This window comes from Rhinoderma darwinii, chromosome 10 (assembly GCF_050947455.1).
Source record: "Rhinoderma darwinii isolate aRhiDar2 chromosome 10, aRhiDar2.hap1, whole genome shotgun sequence".
Lineage (NCBI taxonomy): Eukaryota > Metazoa > Chordata > Amphibia > Anura > Rhinodermatidae > Rhinoderma > Rhinoderma darwinii.
This window is the reverse complement of record NC_134696.1, coordinates 35,526,656-35,544,683: the sequence shown is the minus strand read 5'-3', so window position 1 is coordinate 35,544,683 and position 18,028 is coordinate 35,526,656. Positions and strand designations below refer to the sequence as shown.

General features: G+C 41.8%; 1 protein-coding gene across 1 annotated transcript; it reads right to left on the bottom strand.

The window, feature by feature from the left end:
- Window positions 1–15,830: 15,830 nt before the first annotated feature.
- On the bottom strand, window positions 15,831–17,614 carry LOC142662589 (protein FAM200C-like). The gene is made up of 2 exons (XM_075840800.1): window positions 16,426–17,614; window positions 15,831–16,348 (listed from the first exon to the last, which is right to left on the bottom strand). Exons 1-2 carry the CDS (start codon window positions 17,612–17,614, stop codon window positions 15,831–15,833), a joined length of 1,707 nt encoding a protein of 568 aa, XP_075696915.1.
- Between the last annotated feature and the right edge of the window lie 414 nt (window positions 17,615–18,028).

Sequence of the window (18,028 nt, the reverse complement as noted above, 5' to 3'; positions counted from 1 at the left end):
CAATTTACTACTTTGCAATTATGTGACCTATGTTTTCCCATAGCCTTTACATGCTCTGTCCTGGAAACATTGCCTGTACAGTAAGTGCCTGTAGATGACAAGATTTCAACCCCAACAAAATACAAGCACAGTAAAAGCAAAGAAAATAGATGTACATGGTAAGTAGTAAATATGTAAAAACAAGTGCTAGGTATAAGGCATGTGGAATAATTCACTAACACCAAGCAAGTATGGAGTTCCTTTTGGAGAGAGAGTTGTAATTAAGTCAGTCGGCAGACTGCAAAACTGTGAGAATAAATCATAGTAGAGTTTTGTTATTATAGTTTACCTTTGACTATAAACATAATTTAGTTTTCTGGCCAAAATTTCTGTGCTGATTAATTTTTATTATATATCTTAATAGGGGACTTTTTTTTTTTTTTTTTTTTCAATACAGAGCTCCAAATCCCCACAGACGTAAAATTAGAAGTAATTCTGGCTCATTCATAGAGTTAAATCGTAAAATTCTGACTGCCTACAGCCACCACTAGGGGGAGCTTACTGAGTATGGATTTATTATTGAGTTTAATGAAAGCTGTAAACTCCCCCTTGTGGTGGCTGTAGGCAGTCAGAATTTTACGATTTATCTCTTTGCCTTTGTGAAGAGATTTGCAGCTCCTGTAAAAGAAAAATTAAGTTCCAACCCCAATAAAGATATACAGTGGAGGATTATCATTAGGGCGTTTCGGGCGGTTGCCCGGGGCCCAAGGCTCCCAGGGGGCCCATGACCACCCGAACCCCCTCATGCCCAGTGGCGTCGCTAGCACCGGATTGAGCCCCGGTGCCAGGACCGCACCTGTCAGGCGAGGGGAGCTTCGCTTCTACTTAGCAGCCGTGGTCTGTGCTGCTTTAGAAGCTCCCCCTCCAGCCCCCCTTCCCTGCTCTAAACATCTCTCCTCTGCTGCTAGCTGTCGGGACATGGGGGAGGGGAGACTGTCGGTGGGCTCTGTGCTGTGAGCAGGAGAAGAGCTGCAGTGAAGACATAAAAGGTAAGTGCATGTGTGTTTAATGTCCATATTCATGTATGTTTAATGTCCATATTCATGTATGTTTCATGTCTATATTCATGTATGTTTAATGTCCATATTCATGTGTGTTTAATGTGTATATTCATGTATGTTTAATGTCCATATTCATGTGTTTACAAGGTGTACTTTGTGTATAATGTCCATACTCGTGTGTACTTTGTGTACTATGCATACTTTGTGTATAATGTGCCTACTTTGTGTACTTTGTGCATAATGTGTGTACTTTGTGTACTGTGCGTACTTTGTGCATAATGTGCGTACTTTGTACTGTGCGTACTTTGTGCATAATGTGTGTACTGTGCGTACTTTGTGTATAATGTGTGTACTGTGCGTACTTTGTGCGTACTTTGTGCATAATGTGTGTACTTTGTGCATAATGTGGTACTTTGTGTACTGTGCGTACTTTGTGCATAATGTGCCTACTTTGTGTACTTTGTGCATAATGTGCGTACTTTGTGCATAATGTGCCTACTTTGTGTACTTTGTGCATAATGTGCGTACTTTGTGTACTTTGTGCATAATGTGCGTACTTTGTGCATAATGTGCCTACTTTGTGTACTTTGTGCATAATGTGCGTACTTTGTGCATAATGTGGTACTTTGTGCATAATGTGGTACTTTGTGCATAATGTGCATACTTTGTGCATAATGTGGTACTTTGTGTACTGTGCGTACTTTGTGCATAATGTGCCTACTTTGTGTACTTTGTGCATAATGTGCGTACTTTGTGCATAATGTGCGTACTTTGTGCATAATGTGGTACTTTGTGTACTGTGCGTACTTTGTGCATAATGTGCCTACTTTGTGTACTTTGTGCATAATGTGCGTACTTTGTGCATAATGTGCGTACTTTGTGTACTGTGTGTACTTTGTGCATAATGTGCCTACTTTGTGTACTAGTGTTTAGGTAGTGTTAGCAATAGTTACGGCGCGGCAGGGTGGTGGTGGAGAAGGGGGGCCCAAGTTTGGGTAACAGCCCAGGGCCCATGGTCTTCTTAATCCGCCACTGAAGATATATAATGAAATTACTCAGCACAACATTTAAAAGTGATATAATATTTATAGATAAAGGAGAACTTTAATGATGTGTAAAATGAAGATAGCTCCACCCGCCCCGTTAAGCAGCAACTAGAGATTCACTGGCTGGTTATACAGATTTAAAGTTGTAAACCGTCAAGGCTGTACCTAGGAGCAAATTTTAGTATAATCTGATTTTAATGGACCTACCAGAATATTTCAGGGTTTTGTCTCAATAGCAATTCTCCTATGATCGAAATCAATCATATTACACATTCTGTGGGGAATTTAAATATGCCCTTCCGCTGTAAAGTACAGGTTGCTGTTTGGGACAGTCTGTGGTCTATGATCCAGGTTCTCAACGCATGGTACATGTACCCCTGGGGTTACGTTAGAGTTCTCTTGGGTGTACTCACGCTGTTCTCGTGTTGACCTTTTAATAGGTGTTGTACATTGTATGACTGTAGCTTTGGGGATACTATGGTATAAGTTTGTGCCTCAGTAATAAACACTGTTGCTTTACAGTACTGGGTTCTTGGGTGGAAGGGCTGATGTGAATGGTGACAATCTCGCTACATCGGATTTGGTCTAATCATTTCAGGTGTGAGCATACAAAATAACATGTAATAAAGCATCTTCTATTTATCGTCAGTTGTATTTGATATTACATTTTGCGAAAGACATAATACTTGAGATGCTGAGTTATAGCTTCCGAATTCAAATAGTAAATAATAAATGACAATAGTAAATCATAAAAATAAAGCATTAAACATAAAAGTGAAAAAACAAAATGTGTGCGGCTAGTCCGCTCTAGGCATTACTATTTGTTCTATTACTGGAGCCTTACCTTGAGATGTTAGTCTGATCTTTTAAGAAGTTTAGGTACTGTAACTCCTGAGCGCTCTCATACATTAAAATTCCGACAGCACATGCAAGACGATTAGACCAAATCTGCATTACCACTTTATTCTCCATAATCATCCATCAGACGGCAGAATGAGGGGATTGAAATTGTCTATATATATATATATGAACATTTGGTATTTCTAGGCTGGTGTCTATACCCTGTTAAGGAGTTATGATAGACATTTACATTAATTCACCTGTCAACATTGCTTCCTTTTAATAGGATTTCTAGATTTCTATTTGGGTACTGCGCTTGATTGAAAATACAGTGTTTTTCCTGTACCTTTCTTTTGAAAGCTATGATGGAGAAATTTTTGCAAACATTTTCTACTTACATTAGGATACCTTTAAGTTTTATGGAAATTGGACTTTTTATTGTTTCCTGAAATGGCAGGACTTGATGATTTATAAATGTGATTGTAGTCATAGTATAAGCTTTTGAAAGAAAGTATTAATGTTATAGAGAAGGAGTCGACCTTTTTTTTTTCTTCAATACACTCCTATGAAGGAGAAGAGGGCCACATTAACTAAGCAGTGAATCTAGATTGTATTGGAAGATATAGGTTAGAAAAACTTGTATCATTACTTTGGAGAGAAATTAGTGAATTTCCTGAAATTCGCTTTAGGTCTGATACTATCGAACCAGCCGTCAGATTAGTTTCAGTTTCAAATAAATTTGTTGCAAATCGAAATTGCCCCTATTGCCCTGATAAGTTGTGTATGGCACTCTGAGGTCTTCGAGGACCGTATCCAACCCCTTTCAAGCTCTTTAATGCCAAGGCAGGATTAGTATTCTCAAAGTGACAGGGATATACATGGCTTTGGGTAAACGGATGATAGCCGGTGGTAACAGACAGCCTGTTTAACAACACATTGCACTTCAGATTTTTATATACTTTGTGATGAAAACTGAAGTATAATGGTGATGTATAAATGCTTGACGCAGAACAATATGGCAATTTTTGATGGCACTATTAGATACATGCAAAATAGTGAGTGATGTCACATCCGTGAAGTCTGTTTCAGACATCGGCAAGCTATCAGCACCAGGATTAAAGGGTACCTAAACTATCAAAAAACTTTTGACATGTCATAGTGACTTGTCAGAAGTTTTGATCGGTGAGGGTCTGAGGACTGGGACCCCCACAGATCGCTAAAATGAAGCGGCAGAAGCGCTCGGGTGAGCGCTGAGCCGCTTAGTTTCTAATCAACTTTTCTTGGAAAGTTGAGCAATTGGTGTACGGGCTCAATAGAAAGTCTATGAGCCCGTAAACCAATTGCTTGGCTTTCTGAGAAAAGCCGATCAGAAACTAAGTGGCTCAGCCCTCACACGAGCGCTTCTGTTGCTTCGTTTTAGCGATCTGAAAGTTCAGTTACTCTTTAATATTATTGAAGATAATTTTTGAATGATGTGATGAAGATTGTTGATTCATAAATTTATGTAACAATTGTATAGCTGCAACAGCACTGACTAAATCCTATCTCTCTGTAAAATCTATTTCTCTATCAAATTATTGTAATTCTATCTTTCTCTTCTCTTCTCCTCACTGTGAAACACACTCACTGTGTAATGACGGGGTAAGGAGACATACAGGTGAGCCCTAATCTACCCGCAACTCAGTCCCTGCCTACTTGCACGACCCGTCCTAGGCGACGGCGTACAACTGGGCGACAGTCCCTACGCTCAATACGTGCATGAGAGACAAACAGACAAGGGTACACAGAAGCTAAGGAAAATGGGGCGGTTGCCCACGGCAACAAAGTGACCAACAAGAGTAGTGAACGAGCCGAGTCAAACCAGGAGTGTACGAGGTACCAAACGCTGAGCAGGAGCGTAGTCAGTAAAGCCAGGGTCAAAATGAAGCTGAGGTCAATAGTAATAGCTGGAACAGCAGAGCCAGGAAACAAGAGAGAATCACAGGCAAAGACAAGAAGCAAATGAAGGTATACATAGACCGAGGGCGGGAGCTAGAACCGTCTGGCCAGGCTGTGATAGGTTCTCCCACTACTCAGCCTACCAGCCTGAGTGGTAGCAGATCGAGTCACTCTATCAGACCTAGGAGCAGATGCAGACGGATTAACCACGGGGTCGACACAGAAGCTGTGTCTGGCAGATCCTTTACACACTGACACTAATCAACTATCTTTCTGTATTCTGTGTTTTTCACACATCTCTCACTCTCTGCCTGACATCCTCTCTCTTCTATCTGTATACCCGCAAAGCAGCAGCATTTTTTGGTTGGGCTGTTTATAGTAGCTGTGACTCATATGACTATCATCCACTGAGTTATCTTACCCTTAATGATATGCTAGAGGGAGGGCTGCCTGCAAGACATTTTGGGAAAGCCTGCCGGACCGCCACTCGAGGTCATGTGATCCTTCCTGTCTTACCTCCTTGTCTTCTTCTGATTTGTAAAATGGCGGCAACCATTTTGAGTGGTTCGCGCTGGACAAATCCCCAAAGTTTTGGGTTCGCTAAAATCCAAAAACTCTTGGGAACTTCGTAAAAAAATTGATTAGTGTAGAATTGATTCACTCATCTCTAACTTTGGATAATCACTTTTAGTTAGAACAGTCCCTCGACAATAAGCTTATCTCAGGGTATACCACTGCTGGGACCTCCAGCAACCTGCGATCGTTTGTGTTGGGAACCCGGCTGTAACTTTTTGATTCCTCTACAGCACCAACACAGAGAAAGTGAAGCATTACATGGTGCTCATTTACGTTAATGGGCTATCTATGTAGTGTATGGACATGATGGTTCCTCCAAAGAGAGAGATGCTCTATGTAGCTGCTCTCTACTGTGGATAATAGATACATGTTTTGAATGGGGGTCTCTACTCTATTAACTCTGCCCTACCTAATAGTATATTTGAACATGTGGTTTCTAAACCAGACATTGCCTTTAATTTATTCCATTAAGTCCATGGTTCCCATGAGCTTTCGGTTTTCCTTGAAAAGATCAAATTTTCTTCAATGATGGAAATTCGTTAATTGGAAAAGCTTATAACCAAACTAATTAGCCCTAGATTAAAAATTTTTTTTACAATTTATAGAAAATATTGTTCAGAAAGTGATCTTGAGGACCGAGGCTGACGAAGAGGGAGCAATTCTTATTTCTATACATCTTATCAACGGGTCGGGGATACTTCCAGAGGAATCTACATTTGTATCTGTCCACATGTATAAGAAAAGTGTTACCTTGATATACTTTGTTTATCTGTGTTTCAACCCGCAGATTAGTAGTGATCAGCTTAGTGGAGGGAGAGATGCAGTCTGAGAAGGGTTTAACAAAAGTGATCAACCCCTTTAACAGGTTCACTGAAAAATTAGGAATATCTTTGCACTATGTTTTCTCCTAGGTAGTACCGGTTGCATTTAAAATCCATCATATGCATGGCTTTCTAACAGTTGCCATAATGTGTGTATTAAAGTTATCTGTTTATGTGGTAAGCTCCTTAAGTGGTATGTGCTTATAAAAAGCAGCACCATTTCTTTTCTACTGAGGTAGAGGGGAGTGCCCTTCGAAATGCATTTAAAGATGCCAAAACTAAGGGGATTCCCAGATACGACCAGTATCAGAAAAGGGCATCAATCATTTCACTTCACATTATTGCACTTCACAGTATTGCACTCAGGCCCGTATTTGCCACTAGGTACTGGGGATGCAGTGCCTAGGGCATCCAGCAGGAGGGGCGCCTGCATGATCGTTTATTTTTTTCTAAAAAAAAAGTTTCTTTGTGACCTGACCGACCGGCGGTCAGTTCACTTACAGGGAGGGGGGTGGCTACATCAGTTCTTCTAAGACACGCCCTCCGTTCATGGATTAGATAGAACTGCTCACATGAGCAGCTGTAGCCAATCCAAGAACAGTTGGAGTGTCTCATACTCAGGGTCGACACGGAGGAGACAGGAGCAAAAGCAGCTAGAAGAGAGGAGGAAGCTCCGCCTACAGCACTCCCTGCAAGAAGCCTGTCAGGAAGGGAGATGGTGAGTGCCTAATGGAGCATCTGTATGCTGTTTGTGCCTCTATTTGTGTCTGTGTGTGTCTATGTGTCTCTGTGTGTGTATGTACACGTGTCTGTATGTGTGTATGTTCCAATATGTGTGTATATTTGTATCTGTGCATGTATTTGTGGGGCTAAGTGCCCATATATGTGTCTGTATGTGTATATGTTTCTGTGTGTGTGAATCTACTACATTATCTGTAGTCAGAGAGTTATCACTGTGTGTTATCTGTGGTGTTACATAGGACTGCAGGTAACAGCTACTAAATTATCTGTACTGTGTACATGTGCGCATGTGTGGGTATATATGGGTCTGTATGTGTACATGTCTCTGTGCATGTATACATGTGCCTTTGTGTCTATATATGTGCCTTTATGTATTTGTATGTCACAAAGCAGGTTAGTGGACCCACTAGGCCGTACCGCCGTAGCGGGGAGGCAGCTGGCCAAACAACAGGAAACCCCAGCAATACAATGTCCCGCACAAGGGTACCTGGATAGTCCGGACAGTGGCCGCAGCTCTGGCACTGATGGAGATGAGTGCAGTAGGTAACGCCAAATGTGGCAGATGACACAGGTGCGGCAGGTTGCGCCAGACGTGGCGGATTCCTCCGGACGTGGCAGATGACACAGGACGTGGCGCATTCCTCCGGATGTGGCAGATGACACAGGACATGGCGGATTCCTCCGGACGTGGCAGATGACACGGGACGTGGCGGATTCCTCCGGACGTGGCAGATGACACAGGACGTGGCAGACTCAATACTAAAGGCACAACACGGGAAACAGGAACAAGGCACGGGTAACAACTGGAACGGGAAACACTAAGGGACCATTTGCAAGACAGACTGGGAAAACTAACAACGCTCAGGCAAGGATCAGAAGGCCTGGGGCCTTCTTATAGACCAGGAAATCATGGCAGTTGATGATGAGATCAATGGTGAGGGAAACTGAAGCGGAGGTTTCAGTTTGCCTTTCTGTTGAGGGGTTAACCCGATGGAACCCATCAACAGAAGGGCAGCGGTGATGTGAGCAGGCCCTTACTAATGTTTTTTTGGTGTTTTTTTACTGGTTCGGTTGTTGGACTACATCGGATTCGAGGACTACTTCGATGACCGCTTTTTTATTCTCAATAAAATGGTTAATGAGGGTTGTGTGGGGGTGTTTTATTTCAATAAATCAATTTTTTCTATGTCTTTGTATTTTTTTTAACTTTATCGCTGCCAACTTACTAATGGCCGCAGACAGATTGACAGCGTCCATTACTAAGGCGTGGCTTAGTGTTAGCCGGTGAAAAGGCTAACACTAACCCCCATTATTACCCTGGTACCCACCGCCACCAGGGATGCCATTAAGAGCCGGGTACGATCCAGTACCCGACCATCTGTAGTGATGGTCGGGCACTGGGGTGACTGCAGGCTGGTATTATTAGGCTGGGAAGGACCAAAAACAGTGGCCCTTCCCACCCTGGTAATGCTAGCCTGCTGCTGCTGTGTTGTATCAGGCTGGTTATGAAAAATGGGGGGGACCCCACGTCATTTTTTAAAATAAATAATTGGACAGCACGATGTGGGGTTCCCCCATTTTTATAACCAGCCAGATACAACATAGCAGCAGCAGCCTAGCATTACCAGGGTGGGAAGGGAGAAGAAGGAAAAAAGGGGAGCAAGACTGTTATTATGTTTGTGTTGAGGTTCCTTCAATTATTAGCGTTGATACCGACAATTTAGTAGGGAAAGAGATTCCAATGCAATGTCCCCTTTAATTGCTATGGAAAATTACCTAAAAGATATCTGTGTCATTTATGTTCAGATATTGTTTATTGAGTAATTTTTATTTCTTTTTATTTTACTCTTAATATTTATACAAGAGTGGTTGTTGTAAAAAAAAAATATATATATTGTACTAAAAAAAATACATTTTTACAACAACCACTCTTGTATAAATATTAAGAGTAAAATAAAAAGAAATAAAAATTACTCAATAAACAATATCTGAACATAAATGACACAGATATCTTTTAGGTAATTTTCCATAGCAATTAAAGGGGACATTGCATTGGAATCTCTTTCCCTACTAAATTGTCGGTATCAACGCTAATAATTGAAGGCGACCTCAACACAAACATAATAACAGTCTTGCTCCTCTTTTTTCCTTCTTCTCCCTTACCTAACTATTCGTGATTTACACTGGTGGTGTACACCTGGGCAAGAACTGATATTTCCAAAAAATAATAATAGGAGGGTCTCTCCTTTCTTTTTCCAGGGTGGGAAGGGCCACTGTTTTTGGCCTTTCCCAGCTTAATAATACCAGACTGCGGTACACTAATCCCGATCATTACCCTGGTACCCAGCGCCATCAGGAAAAGCCGGGTATGATCTGGTACCCGACCATCTGTAGTGACAGAGCCACTCTGTCCTACCCAGTGCCGCTCTGTCACTACAGATGGTCGGGTACCAGATCATACCCGGCTCTTCCTGATGGCGCTGGGTACCAGGGTAATGATGGGGATTAGTGTTAACCTCTTCATGTCTAACATTAAGTCCCCCCCTTAGTAATGGGCGTTGTGAATCAGCCAGCGACAATTACTAGGGCGGTAGTTATAAAGTTTAAACAAATACAAAGACATAGATAAAATATTTTATTGAAATAAAAATCCCAAACAACCCTCGTTATCCATTTTATTGAGAATAAAAAAAAACCCAGTTATCGAAGTAGTCCTCAAATCTGAAGTAGTCCAACAACCGAACTTGTAAAAAAACAAACACACAAAAATAATTAGTATCACGTCAAAAAGGAAAATAATTATTATTCTTACCTTTCCTGGGTCCAGCTGGAGCTGCAATGTCAGCGAGCTGGGCCCTATATCTAATCCCATCATGTGTGATACTGTCTGCTGAGCCACTGAATCTAATCCTATCATGTGTGATACTGTCTGCTGAGCTACTGTATCTAATCCCATCATGTGTGATACTGTCTGCTGGACCCTATATCTAATCCTATCATGTGTGATACTGTCTACTGGGCCCTATATCTAATCCTATCATGTGTGATACTGTCTGCTGAGCCACTGTATCTAATCCTATCATGTGTGATACTGTCTGCTGAGCTCTGTATCTAATCCCATCATGTGTAATACTGTCTGCTGGGCCTTATATCTAATCCTATCATGTGTGATACTGTCTGCTGGGCCCTATAGCTAATCCTATAATGTCATATACTGTCTGCTGAGCCACTGTATCTAATCCTATAATGTGTGATACTGTCTGCTGAGCTGTGTATCTAATCCCATCATGTGTGATACTGTCTGCTGGGCCTTATATCTAATCCTATCATGTGTGATACTGTCTGCTTGGCCGTATAGCTAATCCTATAATGTCTGATACTGTCTGCTGAGCCGCTGTATCTAATCTTATCCATAGCTTTAGGGTCGTAGTGCTATAGATATGCTGTCTCATATATATATATATATATATATATATATATATATATGCACATATTCATACACGCACACATTTTTTTTTGGGGGGGGGGGGGCATATGTATTGGGGCTATTCCCTCTGATGTTTTAAGTCCTTAGTGACGCCCCTGGCTGCTAGTGCTGCATTGTTGAGTCACGTAGGAGACCCAGCGATTCAGCTGAAAGCTGCGGACCGTCGGGAATAAGAAGTTTTGGGGGGCCCAAGAAGAACCTTTGCATCAGGGCCCATGAGCCTTTAGCTACGCCCCTTCTTATCATTAATGACCGGGGGGAGAATGGATATAGTGTACTTTACTATATCACTGACAGAAAGACCAGAAAAATGTCTTCCCCTGTGTGACCAACATTATCTCACATGTGTCCAGTACTGGATGTAACCTATCCCATAATGTGGATAATGCAAGAGCAATGCTGAGGTAGTCAAGTGTCCATGGATGATAACAAGACACAGCGGTAGGATCCTTATATCAGCCATACAAGAACAACACAGAATTTAACTGGTGAAAGTTTAATGCTTCTAAGGCCTTATCCCCACGAGCGTACACTACCGTTCAAAAGTTTGGGGTTCTCAGACAATTTTGTGTTTTCCATGAAAACTCACACTTATATTTATCAAATGAGTTGCAAAATCACTAGAAAATATAGTCAAGACATTGACAAGGTTAGAAATAATGATTTTTATTTGAAATAATAATTTTCTCCTTCAAACTTTGCTTTTGTCAAAGAATGCTCCATTTGCAGCAATTACAGCATTGCAGACCTTTGGAATTCTAGCTGTTAATTTGCTGAGGTAATCGGGAGAACTTTCACCCCATGCTTCCAGAAGCCCCTCCCACAAGTTGGATTGGCTTGATGGGCACTTCTTGCATACCATATGGTCAAGCTGCTCCCACAACAGCTCTATGGGGTTGAGATCTGGTGACTGCGCTGGCCACTCCATTACAGATAGAATACCAGCTGCCTGCTTCTTCCCTAAATAGTTCTTGCATAATTTGGAGGTGTGCTTTGGGTCATTGTCTTGTTGTAGGATGAAATTGGCTCCAATCAAGCGCTGTCCACAGGGTATGGCATGGCGTTGCAAAATGGAGTGATAGCCTTCCTTATTCAAAATCCCTTTTACCTTGTACAAATCTCCCACTTTACCAGCACCAAAGCAACCCCAGACCATCACATTACCTCCACCATGCTTGACAGATGGCGTCAGGCACTCTTCCAGCATCTTTTCAGTTGTTCTGCGTCTCACAAATGTTCTTCTGTGTGATCCAAACACCTCAAACTTCGATTCGTCTGTCCATAATACTTTTTTCCAATCTTCCTCTGTCCAATGTCTGTGTGCTTTTGCCCATATTAATCTTTTCCTTTTATTAGCCAGTCTCAGATATGGCTTTTTCTTTGCCACTCTGCCCTGAAGGCCAGCATCCCGGAGTCACCTCTTCACTGTAGACGTTGACACTGGCGTTTTGCAGGTACTATTTAATGAAGCTGCCAGTTGAGGACCTGTGAGGCGTCTATTTCTCAAACTAGAGACTCTAATGTACTTGTCTTGTTGCTCAGTTGTGCAGCGGGGCCTCCCACTTCTCTTTCTACTCAGGTTAGAGCCTGTGTGTGCTGTCCTCTGAAGGGAGTAGTACACACCGTTGTAGGAAATCTTCAGTTTCTTGGCAATTTCTCGCATGGAATAGCCTTAATTTCTAAGAACAAAAATAGACTGTCGAGTTTCACATGAAAGCTCTCTTTTTCTAACCATTTTGAGAGTTTAATCGAACCCACAAATATAATGCTCCAGATTCTCAACTAGCTCAAAGGAAGGTCAGTTTTATAGCTCCTCTAAACAGCAGAACTGTTTACAGCAGTGCTAACATAATTGCACAAGGGTTTTCAAGTGTTTTCTAATCATCCACTAGCCTTCTAACACAGTTAGCAAACACAATGTACCATTAGAACACTGGAGTGATGGTTGCTGGAAATGGGCCTCTATACACCTATGTAGATATTGCATTAAAAAGCAGACGTCTGCAGCTAGAATAGTCATTTAGCACATTAACAATGTATAGAGTGTATTTCTGATTAATTTAATGTTACCTTCATTGAAAAAAACTGTGCTTTTCTTTCACAAATAAGGAAATTTCTAAGTGACCCTAAACTTTTGAACGGTAGTGTATTTCACTTCCGTGTTACGCGCGTTAAAACAATGGACGTCGCACAGACTTATGCAATTCAATGGGGCCAGTCAGACATTCCGTGTGTCCGCTGCATGAAACTCACTGCATGTCCTATACTTGTGCGTTTTTTGCACATCACGCACCCATTGAAGTCAATGGGTACGTGAAAATCACGGACAGCACACGGACGTCATCCGTGTGCTGTCTGTGATTCATGCAACAGTTGCTAAAGAAATGATGAGAAAATGAAAAACACCTCCTTCAGTTTTTTGGCTGGCGTAAAAAACGCATGACATACGGATGACATATGCATGTAAAAAACGCAGACGCGCAGCGTACACACGGATGTCACACGGAACTGAAACGCGCGCAAAACGTCGCGTTTTTTACGTGCGCAAAACGGACATGCTCGTGTTAATAAGGCCTAAGGGCCCATTCACACAAATGTGAATAACGTCCATGTGCTGTGCATGGAAATCAGGCGCAGCAGATGGAACCATTGATTTCAATGGGGCCATTCATACATGCGTGAGTTTTCACGCAGCGAGAGCCCGCTGCGTGAAACTCCCTGCATGTAATATATTGGTGCGTTTTCAGGAACCTACTCGCCCACTTAAGTCAATGGGTGCGTTAAAACCACGCACCGCACACGGATGCACATTTGTGTGCGATACGTAATTTGCTCATCAATTCAATTGAAAATAATTTAAAAAAAGGATGTGCTTTGCGAGTGGGTGAATAACGCATGCCACTCGCAAAGCACACTGATGCATAACGCAACACACACGGACCAGATTCACACGCTTTTTTGATTCGCATGAATCTGATACGCTCGTGTGAATGTAGCCTTAGATTTATTTATTTTTTACATTATGAAGCACTTTGCCGGTAATTTGAAGGGCTCGGAAAATCCTTTTTATACACCCACTAAATATATGGTCTGTTATTTACCTCAAACCAGAGAGTAACATTTCTATTCACAAATAAATAAATGCAATGTTTGGCTTTGAGGCTCTAAACAAAGGACATGGGGATTGTGTTCACAAGGGCAAGTATGAAATTAGAGCATAGCACCAAAAATATAGTAATAAGTCCTCAGGCATCCCAGTTTATACCTCAGTGACTCACACTGGATACCCACAGAGATCACTCCATGCAGACAGACCTACACACATCTATATACAGTCTCACATTTCAGACAAATGAAGTCTCTGTATAAATATGTTTATATGCAGCCACTAAGCTGTGACAAAAATGTGTCCTTGAAAATCAACTTATGGTCTGAAAATCGAGTCCACTCCTGTGCGCAATGTAGTGCCATGCACAGCAGAATTGAATTCTTTATTTTTATTATCGCATGCTTTGCAAAGCAATTTTAAGTGCTATCACATGAGATGTCAGGTCAAGGCATTGACCTATCTTATCTTATCTCATCCTTCCCTTGGCTGCTGTGATGTTTCTGGCAGGTGAGGAGGAATGCAACAGTTATTTGGAGGTTGATGGGTGTTCTGTTTACAAGAAACTCTGTACATGGCAGCGCTGCTCTATTAACATGGAGGTAGAAAGACTAGAAGAGTAGGGCAAGCTCGAATAACAGGCTATAGAATACTGAAGATAAAACAAGTTGGGTCAGGGAGAGGTACCCCCAGTTGTTGGTGAGGCGCAGCTGAGGAGGCAGTATGGACAGAAGTGTACAGGCCGTTCCCTGGTTAGACCAATCTCTGGTTTAGCAACATAACCGACTACTTTTGTGATTATTTTAATGTTCTACCGGGTTCAGGAGACAAATTTTAAGATAAATTAAGGTTGTTTTCAAAAATGTTGCCATGGACTATGACTTATGGCGAGGCCCAGGCATCAAAATGTTTTGGTTGGTGAAGCCTGGGTAGAAAAAGTTTGAGAAGCCTTGGGCTAATGTGTTGATATATAGACATATGCAGTACATTGTATTTAAAAAGAATGATCATTAGTGAAAAGCCAGGATTAAAAAATTATAATTTTTTTAACTGCAAGAAGCACAATTATTATTATTTTTTTAAATCAACGATAAAGTTTATTAGATAAAAAATAAATAAATAACAATGCACCATGTGTATTAGTATCATGTTCAGATTAACATGGCTTTAACATAAAAATATCAAGACATTTTTAATGCACTTGTTGAACATATACATTCAGCTGCAGCTTTACAGGATGCATTGTCTATATTGGACAAAAGAGAAACACGCCATAACAAATTAGAAAACCATTATGTTTCAAACTGTATCTGAACCCAAAGAACTAAAGGAGAATATACCAGTTATGTGGCATATTCACAGGATATGCCATAAATGTACTCTAGAGTGAGTCCCTCTTAACCCTGGTCTACCTTTTCCCGCTGTCTGGAATACCCTTTTAAGCATGGTATAGAGTCTTACAGAGGAAGACATGGATGGTTGGAGATGGAAATTTCTCTGGATCATTAAACAAGAGACAGATCTTTGGGCCATCAGGTACAGTGACGCCCACAGCTTCTTGTAAAAATGTGCTTATTTTCTCTGAGTATCCTCTCAGGACAGGATATGACCACATCAAATGTAAGAAAGATCCAGGGGACTCTCTAAACTTTGGGCAGATGTTTGGGAAATCCAGCATAAATTTATTAAGTCTACTGGTGGTGATCTATGGCTGATGTAAGATGTAAACTTGGGACATCCTTGTACTATAATTTGGGGACATCTGCTTCGGAAAAGCCAGGGCTATAGATAATTCTTCCTCTGTGAGGGACTCTACAGCTGCCTTCCAACAGGACTTGGCAGGTAGAGAAGTCCATTTTTGACAAAGGGATAGGGAAGTGGGCAACGCAAAAGTGATCACCTGGGTCCTTGGTCTGTACTGCATGCCTAAGTTGTACTTCTCCCACACAAATATCTCTTATGAAGAATGCTCCCTTGGCTTCAATCTAGAGCAGTGGTTCTTAACCTTGTTGGAGGTACTGACCCCCACCAGTTTCATATGCGCATTCACCGAACCCTTCTTAATTGGAAAAATAAAATTCAAAACATAGGTATATATTTTACTGGTGCACAAAATGAACCGTGCATCAACATCAGTGTTCAAAGAACAAAACCATTAAAACATGATTTTCACACAAAAACAAAAACATAATAATGAATATTTACTGCAAATAAGTGTGACTTCTGCTGTTGCCTTTAAGAGACCAGTTCAGAAATGCGCGGCTTCACCTTGGCAAGTGCCACTCTCATGTCATTTTCGCAACAAAGTCTGTTCCTTTTCTTCATTTTTATGTCCAGCATCCTCGAAAAGGATTGCTTGCAAAGATATGTTGTAACAAACGGTATGAAAATCTCCAGAGCTTTCTTAGCAATAACAGGATACGTTACCATTTGTTGACACCAAAACGTTGAGAGCGTTGTTGTTCTGAAGAGTTGCTGTTGAACCTGGCTCTGCTGAATTTCAATGATTTCATCGAGGTATTTATCATTGACATCTGTTGTCTCAACACTAAACGTGAACGGCTGTCTCACCCATGCTGGATATGACTCTCTTGTAGGGAAGTATCCGTCGAGAGACTTTGCAAGCTCATCTAAGTGCGTGGCAATTGCTTGCTTCAGTTCCGCGGGTACAGAAATGTCTCCGATTCCAGATACATCTTCGATCTTACTTACACAGTCGTCCAGCAGGGGAAAGTTTGCGAAGTTATCGTTCTCTGTTCGTCGTTTCCATAACGATAGCTTTTTTGAAAAGCCTTCAGGTTTTCTTCCGCTTCAATGATGTTGACTCCACCGCCCTGCATCTGTTGATTGAGATGATTGAGAGCTGCGAAGATATCAGCCATGTACGCTAAAATGAGAATGAACTCAGAATTTTTTAAGCAATCTGCATGACGATGTTGGTGCTCTTGCAAAAACAGGGCTAATTCCACACGCAGGGCAAAAACACGATTCAGCACCTGTCCCCGGGATAACCACCGAACGTTAGAATGGTACAGAAGTACCTCGAATTCAGAGCCCATTTCTTTACACAGCTCACTGAAGATGCGGTGCCTCAGAGCACTATTTCGCACATAGTTCACGCATTCCACTACAATTTTTAATACTTCTGCTAGTTTTGGAGGCAAGGTTTTTGTTGACAACTCATGCCTGTGCAGAATACAATGCGTAACAATGATGTGTGGTGCATCGGCTTTCACTAGCGCACCAAAACCAGACTTTCTTCCCAGCATGACTGGAGCTCCGTCCGAACAAACTGCAGAAACCATATCCCACGAAAGATTGTTGTCTTTGAAGAAGTCATCCACAAGTTTCTTCACATCGGCTGCCTTAGTTGTTGTCGTAAGAGGTTTACAAAATAAAAAATCTTCCTTTATCACGTCGTCTTTCACATAGCGCACAAATACAGCAAGCTGGCTTAGATTGGAAAAATCTGTGGTCTCGTCGAGTTGAAGGCTGAATTTTGCCGGGCTTGAAATCAGATATGCAACTACTTGAGCCAAGATGTCTTTGCTCATGTCCTCTATTCTGTCGCTGATGGTGTCATTTGAAAGAGGAATTAAGGATAGCTTAACTTCAGCCGCTTTTCCCAGCATGATATTCGCCATCTTCAACACAGCTGGTTTTATGAGTGTTTCACCAATGGTGTGTGGTTTGCCCTGCTTTGCGATCAGGTAAGCAACTTCGTACGATGCTGTGAGGATCGGTTTGTTGATGGGTACAAAGCCGAGAACAGGCAGAGTAGCCTTTTCATCGAATCTGGCTCTCTTCACCTTGAATTCAGCGAGCGTTGTGTTCTTGTATTGTCCATCTCCATGCAGCTTAAGGAAGTGTTCTCTTAGTTTTGCCGGTGCTAGACTAGAATTGCTCAACCTAGCATTGCAAATCATGCAGTTAGGACGCTGACTCCCATCACGTTCCGTTATACATGTGAATCCATATTGTACATATTCGTCCGACCACTTTCTTTTTTTGCTCGACATAGTTAGTATGAAGGGATTAAAATATTAAGAAAGAAATCACACGACGTACCATCACGACAGTCACAATTCGACTACTAGGCCAAGCGATGTTGCGTGATCACCTGCAGCCAATGATGGCTAAGCGGGGCGTGTCATCACGAATCATATGAGTCGGGTGTCTGTCTTGACCTCCCCCGAACCCCTGAGACTGACTCACCGAACCCCTGGGGTTCGATCGAACCCAGGTTAAGAACCACTGATCTAGAGGTACTAGCCAGATTCATGAGTTTAGGGAGAATATGGAACTAGGGTGTGAATGAATCAGACCCACAGTATAGCACAAGGATCTAACCCCATCTGTATGTAAATACATGAAAAGTAGTGGGCAAGGAGGAGGCAGATACATTGGGATCAATAGACATTTAGTCCAAAAAT

Excerpts from the sequence above, each read along its gene's own strand:
- LOC142662589 (XM_075840800.1), bottom strand. The coding sequence starts at position 17,614 with ATGTCGAGCAAAAAAAGAAAGTGGTCGGACGAATATGTACAATATGGA. Across the intron at positions 16,349-16,425 it reads CAATCAACAGATGCAGGGCG|AGAACGATAACTTCGCAAAC; the intron begins GTGGAGTCAACA and ends AACGACGAACAG.